At 36.3% G+C, this 21,337-nt stretch overlaps 1 protein-coding gene across 1 annotated transcript; it reads right to left on the bottom strand.

Annotated features, from left to right (window-relative positions):
* Positions 1 to 985: 985 nt before the first annotated feature.
* GAS2L3 (growth arrest specific 2 like 3) lies at positions 986 to 20,448 on the bottom strand. The gene is made up of 8 exons (XM_068971969.1): positions 20,431 to 20,448; positions 14,513 to 14,681; positions 12,562 to 12,677; positions 8,125 to 8,266; positions 7,263 to 7,326; positions 6,566 to 6,704; positions 3,988 to 4,095; positions 986 to 2,324 (listed from the first exon to the last, which is right to left on the bottom strand). Exons 1-8 carry the CDS (start codon positions 20,446 to 20,448, stop codon positions 1,008 to 1,010), a joined length of 2,073 nt encoding a protein of 690 aa, XP_068828070.1. The 3' UTR covers positions 986 to 1,007.
* Positions 20,449 to 21,337: the final 889 nt, after the last annotated feature.

Raw genomic sequence — 21,337 nt, 5'->3', positions numbered from 1 at the left:
CATGACTTGATTGAAGAAAACGTAACTGGAAAACTAATTAAAATGGGTATTACTATAAAGAAAAATAACAATCACATGATAGAATTTTTACGCAGCACCATTTTTTCTTCACGATCATCTTAATTTTGAGACTGTAAAAATATAATTTTGATGTTAACATTATTGTAATGTAAAAACTGTCATCTGCACGCATAGAAAATTGCATTAAAAATATTTCTAATATGCTAAAACGACTAAGTTGTTTCTTTCACATTGCACAATGTCCATCAAAAATATAAGTTCTTATAAATAATACATGAACTTTTTTCCAAATTTCAATTTATATTTTTATATCTTAATTTGTTTTTTTTACCAAAAATACTGGTAGCAAAATATTATTGATGTTAACATAAGTCAGTTAAAAAATCAGTTCTTTCTGATTTGGAAAGCTTAAAGAATTTTTAAGTAGTATCAATTCTCCCACACCCAGTGTAACAGCAAGCAAATGTGCACCAGCCATCAGTACTAGGTATTGTTCCTTCCGACAATCCCGATCAGGAACCTAAATTAGGTGCCAAGACAAGTGCCAAACCGTTGCTTTTAAATTATAATGCAATAACATAATAAGAGCACCTCTATTGCTATCAGCAGGTAATAACTGCCATATTTTAACATATACTCAAAATATAGAAACTATGGTTACAGTTCTAGTAGTGTTATTTGACTATGTTTCCCTTAGTGGGGAGACTAACAAAAATGTCACGGATGGCAAATGATATAAATGTCTATAACTAATAAGAACCTCCTGGTGATTTTACCACTGTCTGCCTCAAAAAGGTACCTTCTGGTGAATTCAGGTATGTGAGTTCTGATGAGACTTCTCCTGGGCCCAGCCTCTACCCCCTCTCATTGTACTTAATGTCTGAACCTATTTGGATAAACACAAACAGGAGAAACCTTTTAGGATGTGAAGTTAACACATTCACTCTCTTTCTCTTCTCTTGTTTTCTTAGAATGACACATTATATTTATTTTCTAGGTTTCTTACTTCCCGTCATAACGAAATAATGGTCATCGTCTTCCTTCTTTTTAGCAGAAGGTTTTTTATCTGCACTAACCGTCTCCTTGCCAGATGAGGGTGGTTTCCTGGTTGAAGCTGGGGCTTTGCCACTTTTGGGAGGCCCAGTAGCTGAGCACTGGCTCTTGGTGGCAGTCTGTACTGACTTTGGTTCAGGTTGTGTTTTGGCAGAAGACTGGGGAAGACTCACAATGGACAGTGGGGTACGGCCCGGGGACCTGGAGGAGCTGGTTCCTGTCTTCTGGGATGTGCTTTTATTCTGAGGCTGCTTTTTGGCAACTGAAACCATATTCTTATCTTTCAATTTCTGTGCAGCTTTTATAGGGGCAACTGAGGATACAGGAAGTGGCTGGTTTAAATTCAGGGCCGACTTAGGCTTCTGGGCTTGTGGAGCTCTACCACGGGGCTGAGCCCGTGTTTCCAGACTCTTGATGACAGTTTTGGAACTGGTTGTTGTCACTTTTGCAGGGGACTGGAAGGAAGAAGGGTTAGGCCTCACATGCAGATGTGCCTTAGGTGGCTTTGGACACTTTGATGATGAATTTAAATGTGCAGCTGAGGGAGAGACCACGTGATCCCTGGAAGGTACATGATTGTCTTTCAAATGCTTTGGTTCAGTTTTTCCAGAACACTTATTTGGCAGAAGTGTAGACTCAGGCACATCTCTTGACTTCTGGGCCGGAACACGCTTGGTCTTAGGAGTACTGGGTGATGCGATACATTTTCTCAACGACTCAGATACACAAGGTGCTGCTCTTGATAAAGCTGGTGAAAAAGTGCTTTTACCCACTGGATTTAAAGAAGCATGTGAAGATGACGCATTGTTAGAAGGAGCCTGTGGTTTCTTTGTTATGCCCTTTGAAGACGCGAGTTTGAGATGAGAAGACGCTGCTGGAGAATTTGCCAATTTAGAACGGACTGACCCTGGGGCCAGATTCCCTCCTTTCAGGGAAGACGCTGACGGCAATGCAGCTGGCAGATGTACCTGCTTCTCTTTGCCCCTTGGAATACCAACCGGTGTGGCAGGTTTTGAGTTTTGTTTCTGAAACATGCTAACTGCTGACAAAGGATTCATTTCAGGAGGCTGAGGTGTTCTGGCGGGCGAATCAGGCACACTTTCATTGGAAACTCCTTTTTGAAATGCTAGAATTTTCTGTTCTAGCGTAGCAAACTGTAATATTCGACAGGGGTCATATTTAAGCAAAAATCCTTGAAGAGTATCCCAGCCTCCACCAACACGGACCATGACATGTTTTCCATGAAGCATCTTTTCCCCAAAAGAAAGCAAAAAATAAAGCTGTAAAACTGTAAGGTGCAGCCATAATTTATTAGCAGTCACAGTCTGTGGTGTCTGTGATTATGAAATGCAGTGTATTTGCCAACAGCTTCACTATAAATTGACAGTCTCTTTCTTGTATTATTAAAATTTAATTCATACTGAATCATGACACTAACAATAGAGTCTTCCAGTTTGTAAGAAGATATAAACACACAGCTTACATCCTAAAAATCCAAATTACTAAATGCAAAACTACAAGGAGAACACTGCTCAGTAGAGAATTCACTACTGAAGGAAGAAAGGAGTAGAGATAGTAAAGGAGAGGGAGAAGAGAAAAAAAAGTCTCACAATAGAGAAAAAATACTGATAACTGCAGAAGAACAATAAAAATGACCAAATCTTATACTTTAGAATTTAATAAACTAGAGTCATATGAATTATATCAATTTAATCTTTCCAAAACTTTGATATAATCTATTTCTAGTTCTTCTCTGCAGATGAGGAACTAATGGCTCTGAGAGATTAAGAAAACTGTCCCAGATCACCAACTTGGCCTGGCCTCACATTCACCAGGCTGCCAACCCCAAATGGTGCCTTCATGCAGAAATGGCACATCTTGGGTCTGCCAGCGCAGCCTAAGCTGGACCTCAGGCCCCTGTTCATTCAACAGGCAAATCAGCACAACTGTATGAGACTGCTCTGCAAATTTTAACTCCAAATCCCACGCTCTGTAAACTGTCACTATATCATACTGCTTAAGAAAAAAAAGTTAATTAAAAGACAGAAAGTGCATGTACCTGTTTCTGGGTGAGCTGAGTGGGGTATGGGGATCTAATGATAATATATGAAATCAAAGAAAATGTGGGTAATGAAATTGGATTTTTTTACATACTTTTATATTACATTCCTAACTTGGGAATGAAACAGCTCTTGTATCAGAAGTGGACAGAATGCTGAACAGGTAAAATGTGAATTTCCTTATCAGCAACAGGGATAATTAATCAATAACAGATTGCAGAAGGGATAAAGGAAGAAAATGAGCATGTATATTAGCTATGAGTATAGATGCTGATACTGTGTCAGCAAAAAAAAGGCTTCATATGTAAAACCCAAAGTCTTATATTATTATCAACTACAATATTTCTATTTATTTTTCTTCTTACTGACATTTAATCTTATTAGATGTTCTAATTTTGCTTCTTTCTTCTTATGATAGAAAACTATTCCTTCTTAGGAAGTCTGAAAGTGAAATAAGTTACCTGAGGTATTCAAAGATATTTTTTGCCCCAATTATATCTAAAGTCTAAATAGTCTTAGCTATCCCTACGGTTAGTTGCTCAAAATAAGATCTGAACATGGGGAGGGGTGGGGGTATAAATTGGGATATTGGAACTGACATATATATAGGCTACTATATATAAAAATATATTAATAAGAACCTACTACATAGCACAGGGAACTCTACTCAATGCTCTATAATGTCCTATATGGGAACAGAATCTACAAAAAGAGTGGATATATGTATGCATATAACTGATTCACTTTGCCGTACGGCAGAAACTAACACAACATTGTAAATCAACTATACTTTAATGAAAATTAATTTTTAAAAAAAGATCTGAGTGTAATAGGATGTAAATGGTGGACTTACTCTGATAAAAAGTATTTTATCTCCTAGTCGATATCGTCCTTCAGATAAGTACTCAATAGAAAACCGATGAGAACAACTACAAGGAGGGTCTTCTGCAATGTGTTTAACCTAAGATTAAAAATAAATAAAAAAATTTAGGACTTATGCCGAAACTACTTTAACATTAAAATGTAAGGTTATTTGATGCTGGGAAAAATCAAACTCAAAGATAAAAATTTAAAGACAGCTCAACTATTATCTCTAATCTTCTGTGTTAGTAGTGCAGTCATGTTCTGACTCTTTGCTACCCCATGGGCTATGGCCTTCCAGGCTCCTCTGTCCATGGAACTCTCCAGGCATGAATACTGGAGTGGGTTGCCATTTCCTTCTCCAGGGGATTTTCCCAACCCAGGGATCAAACCTGGGCCTCCCGCATTGCAGGCAGATTCTTCACCATCTGAGACTTAGACATGCACTAATCTAATAAAAGTTAGCAGTGATGAAGTATTGAGTCTCTCTTGCACTCTCTGCCCAAGTGCAGCCAGACTCACTGTGTACTCACTGATCACCAGAAAAGGTCTGTGAACGTGCACACACTGAAGTCAATTAAAAACACATTCATTAGCTCATAAGAAATGTATGAGTTCATTACTAAGCTTGAATTGTTTTAAGACCTGAATTAATATATGTCAAGTCAGGGAGAAGGAAATGGCAACCCACTTCAGTATTCCTGCCTGGGAAATCCCATGGACAGAGGAGACTGGTGGGCTACAGTCCATGGAGTCGCAAAGAGCCAGACACAGCTGAGTGACTAAACAAGAACAACAAAATTTAAAGCCAAGAAAGCCAACAGAATAAAGAATTAAAAGTATGCTTATATATATAAATGTGTATATATATATATATATACGTCAGATAAAGTTTAACCTAAAATTTTCACTTGTCTCCTAATGCTATGCTACAGTAATACTATGGGGGAATATTCAGATTATGTTCCAAAGTTAGTGTTAAAATAGACATAGACATAGTTATATCTATTCACCTAAGATAGGGTAAATTCTAAAAATCTCAACTCAAGAGACACTTTTCTAAAAATACTTGCTTTATTTCAAATAGTCTGCTACGGAGATGAGAGTTGAACTACCTCTACTCCTCAAGGGATTTACAGAATTTTTAACTACAGTAAATATCTTACAAATGGTAAAAACTGAAATAAAAATTTAGGAATTCTATATTCAAAACATGGAAATTAAAATGAATTGACTCAATGAAAATATTTCCTGAGATATGTGTGACTTGAAAAAAAGTCACATATCAGCCACTATGGAAAATATTTTGTTCTCCTAAAATGACACTTTTGAAAAATCAAGACCATGTTTATTTTTCTCAACTACTTGTCATACAGAGTATATCTAAACAAATTCAGTTAACTGAATACAGACATGATATTAAAGAAAGTCTCTTCAGATATACTTAGTGTAGCTGAACACTAACAGAAATTTATGACTGTCTTAATTATCTACCCAAGACGACACTTATGGATTCATCTGGGGCCCAATCAGAAGTGTCTGGATTTATCTCTCAACATCATTCATTTAACAAAATAGCATGATGACAAATAGAACTGATTTTCATATGCCATTCAATCAAGTTTATCTTGTTCATAGCCTGGGTATATGTGCATGTATATGTATACACATTCACACACACACATACATACCACATGCAAAGGATGGCTAAAAATAATCTCAACTTGAGGAAAGAATTTATAATTATTTAAACCATTTATAAATAAGATAAAGTAATTTGAAAGGAGGTAATTATTTCAGTCATTATTTTCTATCCATTAAAGTTTCTTAGGTACACAGAACTGCAATTCTATACTCTTCACAGCACTCAAAAAACTGAATCAGCAATTGCTCCCTATTTTAGACACGATCCTAAGATCTTGGCAGATCAGGTATGTATAGGTGGACATTGAATATATTCATACAGCACATACAGGTTTCAAGAAATGTGTTTTCTTTTAGTTTTCATAACAAGACTAAAGGTAACTTATTTTCTTTGTTCAAAATATCAAACACCACTTATATTCAGCAGTACAAATTAGCACTAACCCACAATAGAAATAAGGTGGTGAATCTAAATGAAGTAATAAATACTGTGACTAAAAAAAAATGTTCTCCTCTGGTTTTATCTATTGTATAATTAACATTTTAACATTAAAGAAATAGCTAGAGAAATTAAAATCATCTTTGAAGTCTCTACCCTAACATCCATTATTTTCATTCTCCTTGTTCTGATACATACTTTATACAAAATAAACATTTTTCTTTTTGCTATACGGTCTTCATAATGATCACATAAAATGATCACTCTGTAAAGATAATGAATCCTAATTTACCTAACCAATGTCCAATTTGAGAGTATTTATATCACTTCCAATTTTTCACCCTTACAAATAACAGTGCAATAAACACTTAGATTCGTGCTATGTTTTTTTCCCCTTTTCAATTACAATAAAAATGAAAGAGGAACACTTCTTGAAAATTATGAGACTGACGCATCACAGTTGAAAGAAAGTGTGACAGTTACTTACAGCTTCGTGCAGCTCTTCATGCTGACAACACGATTTTGGAATGCTGATGGAATCTTCAGGCCCAGAAGTATTAAGTAAAGTCTCTTCTAGTTCAATTTCTTTCTCAAGTTTTACTAATACTGGTGGCTCAACCCCATATCTGAAAATCAATTATGAGGTCTCATCAATCAAGTGAAGTCTGAGGCAAGTACTTACATGTATATCACAATAGGTTATTTTTTAATTTTAAATAAAGTCTGTATGACTCTCTTCTACCAGTAGTTTCATCGGAACATCTGGAAATGCTTTTTAATGTCTCTTAGACTGCCAAAGATTCAGATTATCACCTTTACACCATAGCATATGTATTTGGGTTACTCAATGTTCCCAATATTCAACCTGGGATCCTAAAGGTACCTTTAAAAATCAACTCAAAGGTTGCATGTTCTTATTCTACTCTTAACCTAAAAAATCTAAGTACCCATTTTTATAGTTTAATATTAAATAAAGGCAAGCTATAGGAACAAGCAAATGTTGACACAGCTCACATGAACACACTTACTAAAGGAACAAAAAGAAAGAAAAATTAGTAAATTAAGTTACTTTATTCCAATTAAAAAATATTTTCATTTATAGAAAATAGTATTCTAGATAAAATAAAGTAGCCTAAAACATCTTTATGACTTTGCACAAGCCTGAAATATTGTGGAATACATACCTTGAGACAATTCGACCAATTTCAAGAAGACAAAGATACACCTGTCTTGGATCTTTGTGCAAAACTGTGAAAAAGTAAGACCACATATTTTAAGGGGCAAATTAAACAGGCAATTATACACATATAAATACTTTGAGGGGAATTACAGACAGTCGAGTAAAAAAACTTAGATAGCTTTCAGTTTGGTCACTGCACAGACGCTTCTGTTGAATTAAATGAAATGAGAAAATACATCAATAATTCTCCAGTAGAGCATGATTTTTTTAAATGAATTGTCAAAAACATTAATCCACTTAGATAACCAAGTTGGCAGCATCTGTTTACGAGGTAAATCTAAACACCATGAATATACATCATTTGACCTTCTGCTATTTCTGTAATTATATGGTCAAAGAGAGATTACCTTTAGACTTTGTTGAGTAATTCTTGATTAAAACATTAATTAGTTAATAAGCATTAGTCCAGAACTTTCCCATAGCCAATTCATTTAGGAAGTAAAGTCTGTCTAGGCCATTCTAGATATATAGGATTTATAACTATAAATGAAAAGTTTAATCATGTATTTGATTTGGAATCTGATTTTCCAATTGTTTCACATCTATTTAGAACATAAATTTTTCTAGGAAAATGAGATGTGGCATTTGAGTTCTTATTTGGAAAGAAGAACTAGAAGTGAGGCATACAAAAATATCCTGCTGCTGCTAAGTCGCTTCAGTCGTGTCCGACTCTGTGCGACCCCACAGACGGCAGCCCACCAGGCTCTGCCGTCCCTGGGATTCTCCAGGCAAGAACACTGGAGTGGGTTGCCATTTCCTTCTCCAAAACTATCCTAATAAACATTAAATATGACTACAACATTTACCTAAACCTTCAGATTCAAAGAGGTAAGTCTCATCAACCCCAATGTGCCTGCACCAGTGAAGAAAGTTCGCAGTATTGTCTCTAGCAAAGAATGAACCAGATGCAGCATCTTTCTTACAGGGCACTTTTCTCATTGGAAAATTCTGGAAAAGACAAAAGAATAATTTCAAACAGGTATCAAGAATATTTTCATTAGATATCCATTTTAATATGGGCATTAAAATGGGCATTAATAAATGTTTAGTCCCTTGAAGGTAGCTAAAGATTATACACCACTAGGGAGAAATGCATCTTCAAAAATTATTTTGCTTTATTTAATAAGTATTGGGTTGGCCAAAAGGTTTATTTGGGTTTTTCCATAAGATGGTACAGAAAAACTCAAATGAACTTTTTGGCCAACCCAATATATTCCATAAAGTCATTTTTGGGAAAACAATCTGGTCAAAATTAGCAGTTCAGTTCAGTTCAGTTACTCAGTCATGTCTGACTCGTTGTGACTCCATGGACTGTAGCACACCAGGCACCCCTATCCATCACCAACTCCCAGAGTTTACTCAAACTCATCTCCATTGAGTTGGTGATGCCATCCAACCATCTCATCTTCTGTCGTCCCCTTCTCCTCCTGCCTTCAATCTTTCCCAGCATCAGGGTCTTTTCCAATGAGTCAGTTCTTCAAATCAGGTGGCCAAAGTATTGGAGTTTCAGCTTCAGCAGCAGTCCTTCCAATGAATATTCAGAACTGATTTCCTTTAGGATGGACTGGTTGGACCTCCTGGGAGTCCAAGGGACTCTCAAAAGTCTTCTCCAGCGCCACAGTTCAAAAGCATCAATGCTTCGGCACTCAGCTTTCTTTATAGTCCAACTCTCACATCCATACATGACTACTGGAAGAATCATAGCTTTGACTAGATGGACATTTGTTGGTAAAGTAATGTCTCTGCTTTTTAATTTCATGACTGCAGTCACCATCTACAGTGATTTTGGAGCCCCCTAAAATAGTCTGCCACTGTTTCCCCATCTATTTGCCATGAAGTGATGGGACCAGATGCCATGATCGTAGTTTTTGGAATGTTGAGTTTTAAGCCAATTTTTCACTCTCCTCTTTCACTTTCATCAAGAGGCTCTTTAGTTGTTCTTCAGTTTCTGCCATAAGCATTGTGTCATCTGCATATCTGAGATTATTGATATTTCTCCCAGCAGTCTTCATTCCAGCTTGTGCTTCATCCCAGTCCAGCATTTCTCATGATGTACTCTGCATATAAGTTAAATAAGCGGGGTGACAGTAACAGCCTAGATGTACTCCTTTCCCTATTTGGAACCAGTCTGTTGTTCCATGTCTAGTTCTAACTGTTGCTTCCTGGCCTGCATACAGATTTCTCAGGAGGCAGGTCAGGTGGTCTGGTATTCCCATCTCTTTCAGAATTTTCCACAGTTTGTTGTGTTCCACACAGTCAATGGCTTTGGCATAGTCGATAAAGCAGACATAGATGTTTTTCTGGAACTCTCTTGCTTTTTCAATGATCCAGTGGATGTTGGCAATTTGATCTCTGGTTCCTCTGCCTTTTCTAAATCCAGCTTGAACATCTGGAAGTTCACAGTTCACATACTGTTGAAGCCTGGCTTGGAGAATTTTAAGCATTACTTTGCTAGTGTGTGAGATGAGTGCAATTGTGCAGTAGTTTGAGCATTCTTTGGCATTTCCTTTCTTTGGAATTAGAATGAAAACTGACCCTTTCTGTCCTGTGGCCACTGCTGAAATTTCCAAATTTGCTGGCATACTGAGTGCAGCACTTTCACAGCATTATCATCTAGGATTTGAAAGAGCTCAACTGGAATTCCATCACCTCCACCAGCTTTGTTCATTGTGATGCTTCCTAAGGACCACTTGACTTCACATTTCAGGATGTCTGGCTCTAGGTGAGTGATCATCCATGGTGATTATCTGGGTCATGAAGATCTCTTTTGTATAGTTCTTCTGTGTATTCTTGCCACCTCTTCTTAATTTCTTCTGCTTCTGTTAGGTCCATACCATTTCTGTCCTTTATTGTATCCATCTTTGCATGAAAAGTTCCCTTGGTATCACTAATTTTCTTGAAGAGATCTCTAGTCTTTCCCATTCTATTGTTTTCCTCTATTTCTTTGCATTGATCACTGAGGAAGACTTTCTTATCTCTCCATACTATTTTTTGGAGCTCTGCATTCAAATGGGTATATCTTTCCTTTTCTCTCTTGTCTTTCGCTTCTCTTCTTTTCATAGCTGTTTGTAAGGCCTCCTCAGACAACCATTTTGCCTTTCTGCATTTCTTTTTCTTGGGGATGGTCTTGATCACTGCCTTTTGAACAATGCCATGAACCTCCGTCCATAGTTCTTCAGGCACTCTATCTATCAGATCTAATCCGCTGAATCTATCTGTCACTTCCACTGTATAATCGTAAGGGATTTGATTCAGGTCATACCTGAATGGGTCTAGTGGTTTTCCCTACTTTCTTCAATTTAAGTTTGAATTTGGCAATAAGGAGTTCATGATAGGAGCCACAGTCAGCTACCAGTCTTATTTTTTCTAACTATAGAGCTTCTCCATCTTTGGCTGCAAAGAACATAATCAATCTGATTTTGGTGTTGACCATCTGGTGATGTCCATGTGTAGAGTCTTCTCTTGTGTTGTTGGAAGAGGGTGTTTGCCATGACCAGTGCATTCTCTTGGCAAACTCTATGAGCCTTTGCCCTGCTTCATTCTGAGCTCCAAGGCCAAATTTGCCTGTTACTCCAGGTGTTTCTTGATTTCCTACCTTTGCATTCCAGTCTCTTATAATGAAAAGGACATCTTTTGGGGTGTTAATTCTAGAAGGTTTTAAGAATGACATGAGAATTCCAAAGCACATCTTTACAGTACATCTCTCCAAACATAAATACAAACACAAAATTATTGCTGTTAAAAGTTTATAGACAGACTAATTTTTGCTTACTTCCTTATTGGCAGATTTACAAACACGGTTCTGAGTTTCTTGAGGAGAACTTCACCAATGAAATAGTAGCCCATTCTTAATTCAAGATCTTCGAAAATCGATGATCTAAGTTTTACAGAATCCTTTGTTTTTATTTTTACTATCTGGACCAAATAATCCTGCTGAGGCTGCACAGTTTTCAGTTTTGTCTTAAATTTTTACTTGAAATAAGAAATTCATGTATAAGGTTTTTTAAAATGCAGCAGGCATAGTAGGGTATGTCTTTCTGCCACCTCTACCCCTCAGTTCCTTCCACTCCCTGGAGATAACCACTATTACCAGTTCCTCATATTTCCTTCCTGTTGCTATTATTTTCCAGAGTTAAAATAGCTTTCTGAGTTTTTTAATTGTATGTATGTATGTATATATATATATATATATATATATAAAATCAAACAACAATGCCAAATGCAAAGATGGTTAGTAGCAACTGAAATCTCATCCACATTTCAGTAAGACATACACAAGCGTATGTATCCCTACATACTGCTGCATAAACACACTATTCTGTAGTCTGATTTGCATAAGTGCATATGCACACTTAATGACAGGTTGCAGGCATCCTTTAGGGTAAATAAAATAGTCATTTCTAATGAACAGATAATATTCTACTATTTAGGTACCATAATTAATTTTAAACAACTTCTTTACTGATGAGCATTTAGGTTCTTAAATTTTTTTTGCACAATAGTTCTTGTGAATTTGTGGTTTTTTAGAATAAATTCCTAGAATTAGAATTATGTTATACATCAAACAATATGCTTTATTTTCAATGTGATATGTATTACCTATTTTCTCCCAGAAAGATGGTACTAGTTTATATTTCTACCAGCACTAGGCTCATGCTTAGAACCCACTCACAAACCTCAGATCCCATGAATGAAAACATCCATATTTGATAAAAAGAGAGCAAACCTTATCTACTTCAAATCACAACCTCACGGCCAATTGAGGAAAACTGTCTAAGAAAAGTATTATTCATTCAACCAATACTTACAGAATTTACCATCAAGATAGTATATAAGGAATAAAAAGATGATGATGAAGATAGCTCTTAACTGTGTGCCAGGAACCATCATAACCTCTTTTTTCTTTAACTCTTACAGTAATCCTATAAGGAAGGTACTATTATTCTCAGGCAGAGCTAGCTATTACATATTTATTATACACCAGGCACTAAGCTAACCACTATCTCTATATTATCTCATTTAATTTTGCTGACTTTTCGAAACTATATTCTATAAGGTAAATGTTAATATCTCCATTTTACAAGTGAGAATTTTTTTTAAGATGCTCAAAAAGATTAAGTAAATTATCCAAGATTTACATATAGTTGAGGTAAAAGTTTATAACCTTGTAGAAATAAAAAGTGTCCATAAACAAATCAATATGTACTGAAGTACAATATCACTACTGTCAAACACTTTCTTACCACAGGTTCTTCAGAGTTGCATGTTTTCACCATGTTTTGAAGAACATCAATCAGTTGGCATAATAGCACTCCATTATCAAGTTCTTCCAATAGCCTTTCGGCCTTAACTTCAATACCTAAGAACATATTTCAAAGCTAAGATTCTTCCAGAAATGGTAAATTCAAACTATATGGCTAAAATTTAATTAAATGTAATCAGATTATAGCTGAAACACAAGACAAACACTAGATCAGACCCCAGGTATTCACTCTTAGATATTATAGTTAAAACAGCAGATAATGTCAAATTAAGTGAAAGTCGAATGAAACAAAAATATCTGTGGTATAGAAGCACAGAAAAAATAAAATGACATTTACTTTATTTCATTCAAAAACACCGAAGTGTTTTATATTTCAATATTCACTATTCAGTTTTGATTCACTGCACATTACAGCTGCATGCACAAGAAAGATTCTCTGTAAGATGGATTTTGTTGCAATTTAAAAATGAAAGAACAATATAACAAGCATTCAGGAAATATCAGCTTTTCACCTCTAAAATCCTCTTTTTGGAAGCATTATTACACAATATTCAAAATAATAATAATTCATAATAATTATTCATAATAATATTCAAAAAATTATCCAAATCTTCAAACTGATATGAGATCTTTAGAGTGAGTGTTTAGTGTGTGTTTAATTTATCTTGAAAGACCATAGATGAGATGTATGTATACTTTTTCATGAAAACTTTGGAAGACTACACAAAATTCTGTTATTTAAAAGAGATTTCCCCCACCCCCTGCCCCCGGGGTAAAGTTCAGAGCACTCACACCCTCTGAGTAAAGAAGTAAGATGCCATCTATTACCCATCCCAACACTTCCTCCTAGGTTTCATATGCCTGTGCCCCTCAGAGCTTCAGAAACAGAAGTGAAGTGAAAGTTGCTCAGTTGTGTCCAACTCTTTGCAACCCCATGGATGGTACAGTCCATGGAATTCTCCAGGCCAGAATACTGGAGTGGGTAGCCATTCCCTTCTTCAGGAGATCTTCCCAACCCAGGGATCAAACTCAGGTCTCCCACATTGCAGCTGGATTCTTCACCAGCTGAGCCACCAGGGAAACAGAAATCATTTTAATTACAGCATATATTCCACCCAGAATCTCATGCTTTACACAGGTTTAAGGAGGGGGGGATGTGAGAGTTGGACTGTGAAGAAAGCTGAGAGCTGAAGAATTGATGCTTTTGAACTGTGGTGTTGGAGAAGACTCTTGAGAGTCCCTTGGACTGCAAGGAGATCCAACCAATCCATTGTAAAGGAGATCAGTCCTAGGTGTTCTTTGGAAGGAATGATGCTAAAGCTGAAACTCCAGTACTTTGGCCACCTCATGTGAAGAGTTGACTCATTGGAAAAGACTCTGATGCTGGGAGGGATTGGGGGCAGGAGGAGAAGGGGACGACAGAGGATGAGATGGCTGGATGGCATCACCGACTCGATGGACATGAGTTTGAGTGGACTCCGGGAGTTGGTGATGGCCAGGGAGGCCTGGTGTGCTGCAATTCATGTGGTGGCAAAGAGTCGGACATGACTGAGTGACTGAACTGAACTGAACTGAAGCAGTGGGAAAAAATCAATGAAATATAGACTCCCAAATTAGACCAATACACTTAATTTTTTTTTTAATATTAACAATGAAAACATTGATTATTCACAGCTTTTAACTACTTGACCACTACTTGACCTCTACCATTAAGGCTCAAACTTGCTTACTATTCAAACCCTGGGGTCAGAGTGAACCAGAATATCTTCTGTAAGATAGAATGTAAGTTTGGTGACAATAAGGATATCAAATATTTCCTTCAGTAGAGGATTCCCAACCCCTGGAACAATGATTCCTTGACAAAGAGTAAGATTCTCAGTAAACATTACTGGGTAAGAGAACATAATTTTGAGTATTTTTGTGAGCCTTACCTAATAAACCATTTAACCAGATTGACAGGTCTTCTTGCATGGGCAACAGGGTGGCCTCATGCCTCACAGCTATCCACTCATCATACTGACAAACATCAGCCAAACCTGGCCCATGTCTGGGGGTCAGAGGACTCCGTGGACTTAGAGGCAGGTCTTCTCCAAACCACACCTAGAGAAAACATCAACCAATGGGTGGAACTTGTTCAAAGTCAGGATTCCAATGTTTATTTAAATAATGAATCATAGACTATATTTAATATACACGTATATAGAGCTGCAGCAGCTCACAGAAAGTTAACAAACTAGAAGCAAACTATTAGTCTAGATACTTGACTTACTTTCCATATTTAATTCTGTGACAAATGTAAGTGAATCTCTAACTAATGGATTCTACTGTCAAATCAAGGGGATAAAAGTTAACACATAATTATTTTTCTTTCACTTGTTAGCTGAGTAAGTTTAACAAGTTACCTGACCAGAGTCTCAGCATCTTGGTTGTAAAATCAGTTAATAATACATCTTTGTAGACTGTAGAAGACCTCAGTTTGATCCCTGGGTTGGGAAGATCCCCTGGAGAAGGGAAGGGCTACCCATTCCAGTAGTCTTGCCTGGAGAATTCTATGGACAGAGGAACCTGGCAGGCTATAGTCCATGGGGTTGTAAAGAACTGGACATGACTGAGCGACTAATACCCTTGTAGAATATAGCACTGGGCCTAATATTTGTTGAATAATGGACAAATAAATGAATGAGTGCACAGATGGCATTTTATAAACTTTAAATCCTAACAACAGTGTTATCTAATAATAAAAACCTATATAATCTTGTCCATCACCTGCTATTGCAAGGCCCACAAGCTAAAAATGATTTTTACATTTAAAAATGGTAGTTATATAAGCACCTACATAATAGCTTCAATTTTGCCTACCAACTCACAAAGTCAAAACTATTTACTAACTGGTCAACCCCTGGTTTAAAATAAAAACTGACATAAACACGCTATCAAACCAACACTTGCAAATTTTGAAATACAATTAGATGTACTTTTAATATAGAATTATTGAGAGAAAAGACTGTGCTAAATTTCAATTGAGGAAAGAGTATCCGAGCCCAAGTGGTGAAGGGGTTCTCACAGGAGGGGAGAAACAGAGGACCAGAGCTTGAGTGAGGTGACAGGGTATCTACTACACATGGGTACAGCCCCAAGCACAGTGTCAGACCCTAGGCAAGGCAAGGAGGGTGTCCACTGGGGACAATGGGGGAACGTCCCAGTGCAGGGTGTCAGAACCCAGCTGAGCTGAGAAGGGCATCAACTTAGGGGGAGGTGGCAGTAACAATGGGAGACATGAGGATTTATCAAGTTGAAGCCAGGTTTCTTTCTGCCAAAGAAGAGAGGTGTAACTATGGACTGAGAGAAAATTAGAATGAACTCTATGGTGTAAGAATGCAGTATCTTTTACCAGAAAGCAAAGAAGTACTTAAAGAATGATGGAGACATGCAAAAGGATCCAGAAGTCAACTTGAAAGGACTTCTGCCGGCTAAATTAAGAACAATCTGAGCATCAAAATAATGATGTAAGGGAATTATAACACACTGAATAAAATGGACAACTCTGAGTTCACGCAGATACAAATAAATGAATAAACTGGAATTCTGATGAAGGATGAGATTTTCATACAGTTTCAAAGAACTTCCACAGAAATACTTATTAGAAAGAAAGAGTAATTTCACAGTTGAGAAACTTATCAGGCAGCAACTTAACTGAGTGACACAAGTGAATATGATCAATAATAGGACAAATCAAAATCATATGCCACTTGATGGGATGTAGTGAGATGAAACAGCATCCCTCTGGGATATTCCTGCCAAGATGCATAACCTCAATCTAATCACGAGAAATATCAGGTAAATCTAAATTGAGGGACATTCTACAAAATAATTGGTCTATAATATTCAAAAGTGTCAAGGTCATTAAAGAAAGCAAAGACTGAGATACTGCTCTGGACTGATAGAGAATAAGGGACACAACAACTAAACGCAACATGTGATTCTGAAATGGACACTATTGGGACAACTGGCAATATTTGAAAGTGGTTGAATATTAGATGGCAGTACTGCAGAGTCAATATCCTGACTCTGATGATTTCATGGTTGTTTTATAGCAGGAAGTCCTTGCACATGAGAAATACACTACTGAAGTTTGGAAGTAAGGGGGCACAAGATCTGCAACCTATTTTCAAATGGTTCAGCAAACAAATAACTTCTAGAACCACTTAACAATTAATTGTAGGTTTGTGACTGCTTTTAAGTAAAAAAATTTTTAAGTTTTCTAAAAAAAAAGGCATAAATATAGGCAATATCAAGTGAATCTAGTTCTTTCTTGATTTTTAGAAGTGGATAATTTCCTCCCTAAAATATATTAAACTCACTGAAGTTTATTTGAGGCAAGTCTTAACTATATCAAATTAAAAGCCAACACCATTGTTAGTCTAGACAAACTTGGAGGAAAAAAAAGAGCCCATTTCAATCTCCTGTGGTAAGAAATAAACACATATTTTAAAAATCCAAAAGGCAAAGAAAGACAAGGAATATGTACCACCAGAGGCAAGCAGGAGTAGTAAAACTTAAAAGTACCCAAAGACAGAAACAAAACTGTTTGAGGGGCAGTGGTTCAGGAAAATACATGAGGATCCTATAAAGTTTTAGGAAAAAGATTTTGTTTATTTCCCCAAATTCTCTTAGAATTATTTCAAAGGGAGTATAGCAGCAATTTAATATCTAAATCTTCCCTTCATAAGCACATCTTGTTTCTGTTTGTAATCCCAGGATTCTGTATAAGACCTAGCACATGATATGCAACCAAAAATATTAGCTGAAAAATTGAGGAATAGATACTAGTAAATGACTTTTTGCACCATCAAAATCAAGATGCATCTTACAATCAATGGTATTTTATAGTCAATACAATGTTATTTGTCTTTTATTTGAGCTGACAAGTCAGAGAAGATGTGAATGTTTGTCAAAGAAAAATGGGTATTAGCTAGGAAGGTGGTCTCGAAAAAATTGTGTGTGAAAAGGGAGAAGTAAAATTAACAAAAGTCATTCTAAATTTCTTGCCATGTTAGGGAGACAAGTACTTGGATATTCCTATTATTGCAAACAGAAAACCATAAAAACCTGGGTTGATAAAAAGGAATGAACTTGAGTCAGTTGCAGTGAGGTGGGTAAACCTAGAGCCTCTTACACAGACAAAGTAAGTCAGAGAAAAACAAGTATCATATGTTAATGGATATACACGGAATCTAGGGGAAAAGATAGTGCTGATGGGCCTAGTAGAGAGCAGACCTGTGGACACAGCAGGGAAGGTGAGGGTGGGCTGAGCTGAGACAGCAGCACTGACGTCTGCACCATCGCGTGTAAAGCAGACGGTGGGAGCTGCTGTATAACGCAGGGAGCCCAGCCTGGCGCTCTGTGAGGACCGAGAGCGGCGGGATTGGTGGGGAGGGGACATATATAATTATGACTGATTCACATTGTTGTACAGCAAAAACCAACACAATACTGTAAAGCAATTAGCATATCAATGTTGTTAAAAGTTAGATGTTAACAACAAAGTCTGCATGTATAAAGATTGTTCTCAAACATACTGAAAACTGTCATATTGCAAAGATTCCTAACCATAGGCAGTCTACAGAAGAACTTGAATCAGTACACAAGTTACTGATCTAACTGACATTTAGGCAAAAATTTAGGCCTATGTACGAACAGTCCTTTTCTGAGAGAGAGAGTTCATAGTTTTTGTCAGGTTTTCAAACGGGACTAGGACCCAAAAGAGATTAGGAGCTATAGTTCACTGATTTTTAGACTGTAAGTTTATTTACTAATCAGAACCATGGACATAAAAAGGGGCAAGGAAGGCCTTCATGAATTAAGTGAATAAGAAACAAATTGAAAACAGCTGTCTACTGGGCGCCTCCTCTCTGCAAGGCATTTAGGAATAATGAAATCTAATTAGCAAAGAGGTGAAAATCCTAGGAAGTTCTCACATTCACCAGGGAAAGAAGCAAAAACTTCCACGAGGGATGCCAAGAGTACTCTTGAAAAAGAATCACTAGAGGTGGATCTGTGTAATCTAGATGAGAGAAAGGTTCATGGAACTACAAGAAAACACTGTGAAAAAAAAAATTCATCAAGAAAGTATTAATGGCCAGGAGGTTGGAAATGAGAAAAATATGGTCAATATGCAATGATAAAAAGCACTCAATAAGGAAGAAAACATAATCAACATGAAATTGATGACATGCAGAGACCTGGATAAAAAGAGACATGTAAATACTCAGATAAAAATGGATTTTAGAAATAAGAAGTTCTGAGCATACTCAATGTGGATTAGAGAGGACCCAAATAGGAAAAATAAGACCTTTTGGGAGGCTGCCATGAAATGCCAAGTCCCAAAGTGAAATGAAAGTCGCTCATTCGTGTCTGACTCTGTGACCCCATGGACTATACATTCCATGGAATTCTCCAGGCCAGAATACTGGAGAGGGTAGCCTTTCCCTTCTCCAGGGGATCTTCCCAACCCAAGAATCTCCCACATTGCAGGAAGATTCTTTACCAGCTGAGCCACAAGGGAAGCCCAAGAATACTGCAGTGGGTAGCCTTTCCCTTCACCAGGGTATCTTCCTGACCCAGGAATCGAACTAGGGTCTCCTGCATTGCAGGTGGATTCTTTACCAACTGAGCTATCAGGGAAGTCCAAAAGGAAAACACTATGAAAGCGTTTACTAGCAGAGTTGGAAGACAGAGCTGCACAGCACAGGAGGAGAGAAAGCAACATCACAGCCTGAGTTGTTCTTAACCATTTGATAAATTATCTCTCTAGGGTATCACCCACTGTTATCTTGATGTCTTCTTTCTTAATTAAAAAAAAATAAAAGGCTCTCATGACACAGGTATAATCTCCAGTTTTACATTTGGGTAATTTTGTTGTACCAATGATACAACCAAACTTCCTAAGTGCCTACTATGTAACACATTCCAGGACACATCTTGCTCATGTTATCTCACTGATTCCTAAATTCCTAATTCCTAATAATGGGAATATTCCTAACATTCCTAAATATTCCCTAAAAGATAAGTGCTATTATCCTCACCTTAGAGGCAAGGAAGTGGGAACTCAGAGAGGTAAAATAACTTGCCAGGACCTCACACAGTGGCAGAACTAAAATCAGACACGAAATCTGATTGACTCTACAATTCTCACTTTCCAAGGCAAGCAAACTTTATTATCAGTTGCTTGCATCTTTCTAAGTAGACCTTCCAGGCAGTTTTAAAGTTAAAATTCAGTCATGTTCTATGTACATCAAAACAAAGAAAACTTTAAAGGATATAAGTACTAACTCTGGAAATCATTCAAATTCAAAGGTAAGATTATTCTGGTTTGTCTCATTATTTCCATCTTGCTTCTCCTCACCAAAAAACTAACCAAAAAAATCCATACTTTAAATTTTAAGTTTTAATACCATGTTATTTACAGGCATTAAAGGACACATGTACAATTATCTAAAATTAAAGTTTTTCATTTGTTTTCATTGAAAGCTCTTTTAACTACAAACACATCCTAAATTCTAATGAGAAGAAAATCACAAAATATTCTTTTTCCTGGGGTAGTATAATTAAGATGAACTCACCAATCCTAAGGTATTTTTGATTCTTACAAATATGCAGTATAAATGAATGCTTAAAATTAAAGTCTTTTTAGAACTAGAAAGTAAAAATAGAGTATTTCTGTTATTAAATTTGATGTTTAAAAAACTAGTACAATAAAAAAAATTTGTGATAATTCTACTTACTATTGCAATCTTGTTACATTGATCTCATTAATTTAAATATATATTTTCCCAAGAAAACCACTTACTTGAATTGCAGGCAGCATGGTCATCTATACTGAAATGACACTTCTGTTCTGAAAATAAAACAAAACATTAATATTCACACAATGGTAGCTTTTCCATTCCCCAAACCCTCGACTTATAAGAAATCTGCTTTATTCTATTCGATGGAAAACCTAATACTTTTTCTTCTATTTGGAGTTATTTGATGATAGGAGAATTCAATCATACTCCTAGCTTCTTCATAAAAGTACTCCTCATTTGAAAAAGGAAAACCTGAAACACTTTGATATGTAGTTTCTGGCACTAATACCAAAGAAACTCTTGAAGCATCTGACTAGTAAAATAAAATTAACAATAAAACTTAGTTTTAAATGAAAAATGTCCCAGAATTTCTCCCTGTGAAGACACTGTAAGTATAATGTAATAGAAACATCACAATGACTGATACTGAAAGTATCTTTCATCTGATCTTTACAAAGAGATCATATAAGTTTATCTAAACTCCGTATAAATTCACAAGCTAAACCATAAACCTCTTCTACCAGACGATAAAGTGAAAAAGAAAAAATATCAATTTTAACTATGAAACAATACTCAATGCCTTTCTATAATAATTTTTCACAAGTTATTTTCTCCATGACGTGTTAAAGCCAAAAACCCAAAAGAAATAGGAATTCAAACTCTAAAGTACTACTCTTGAAACCTTCAAGAAAAAAAATACAACTTTAATTTAGATTAATACAACTCTTTAATATATTTTCAGAGAAAAAAAAGAGTTTGAAAACATTCAGAATAATATAGACTATATAAAACCTAGAATTTTTAGATTGCTGAGAGCAGTGTAATATGCTGGTCTATTTTTTAATTGTAAACCACCAATAAAACATTCTAAGAAAAAACAGGAAATGGCTTATAAGGCTATAATGTTAT

This window comes from Capricornis sumatraensis, chromosome 4, assembly GCF_032405125.1.
Source record: "Capricornis sumatraensis isolate serow.1 chromosome 4, serow.2, whole genome shotgun sequence".
NCBI classification, from domain to species: Eukaryota; Metazoa; Chordata; class Mammalia; order Artiodactyla; family Bovidae; genus Capricornis; species Capricornis sumatraensis.
The sequence above is the reverse complement of the archived record's forward strand: the minus strand, read 5'-3'. Positions and strand labels throughout refer to the sequence as shown.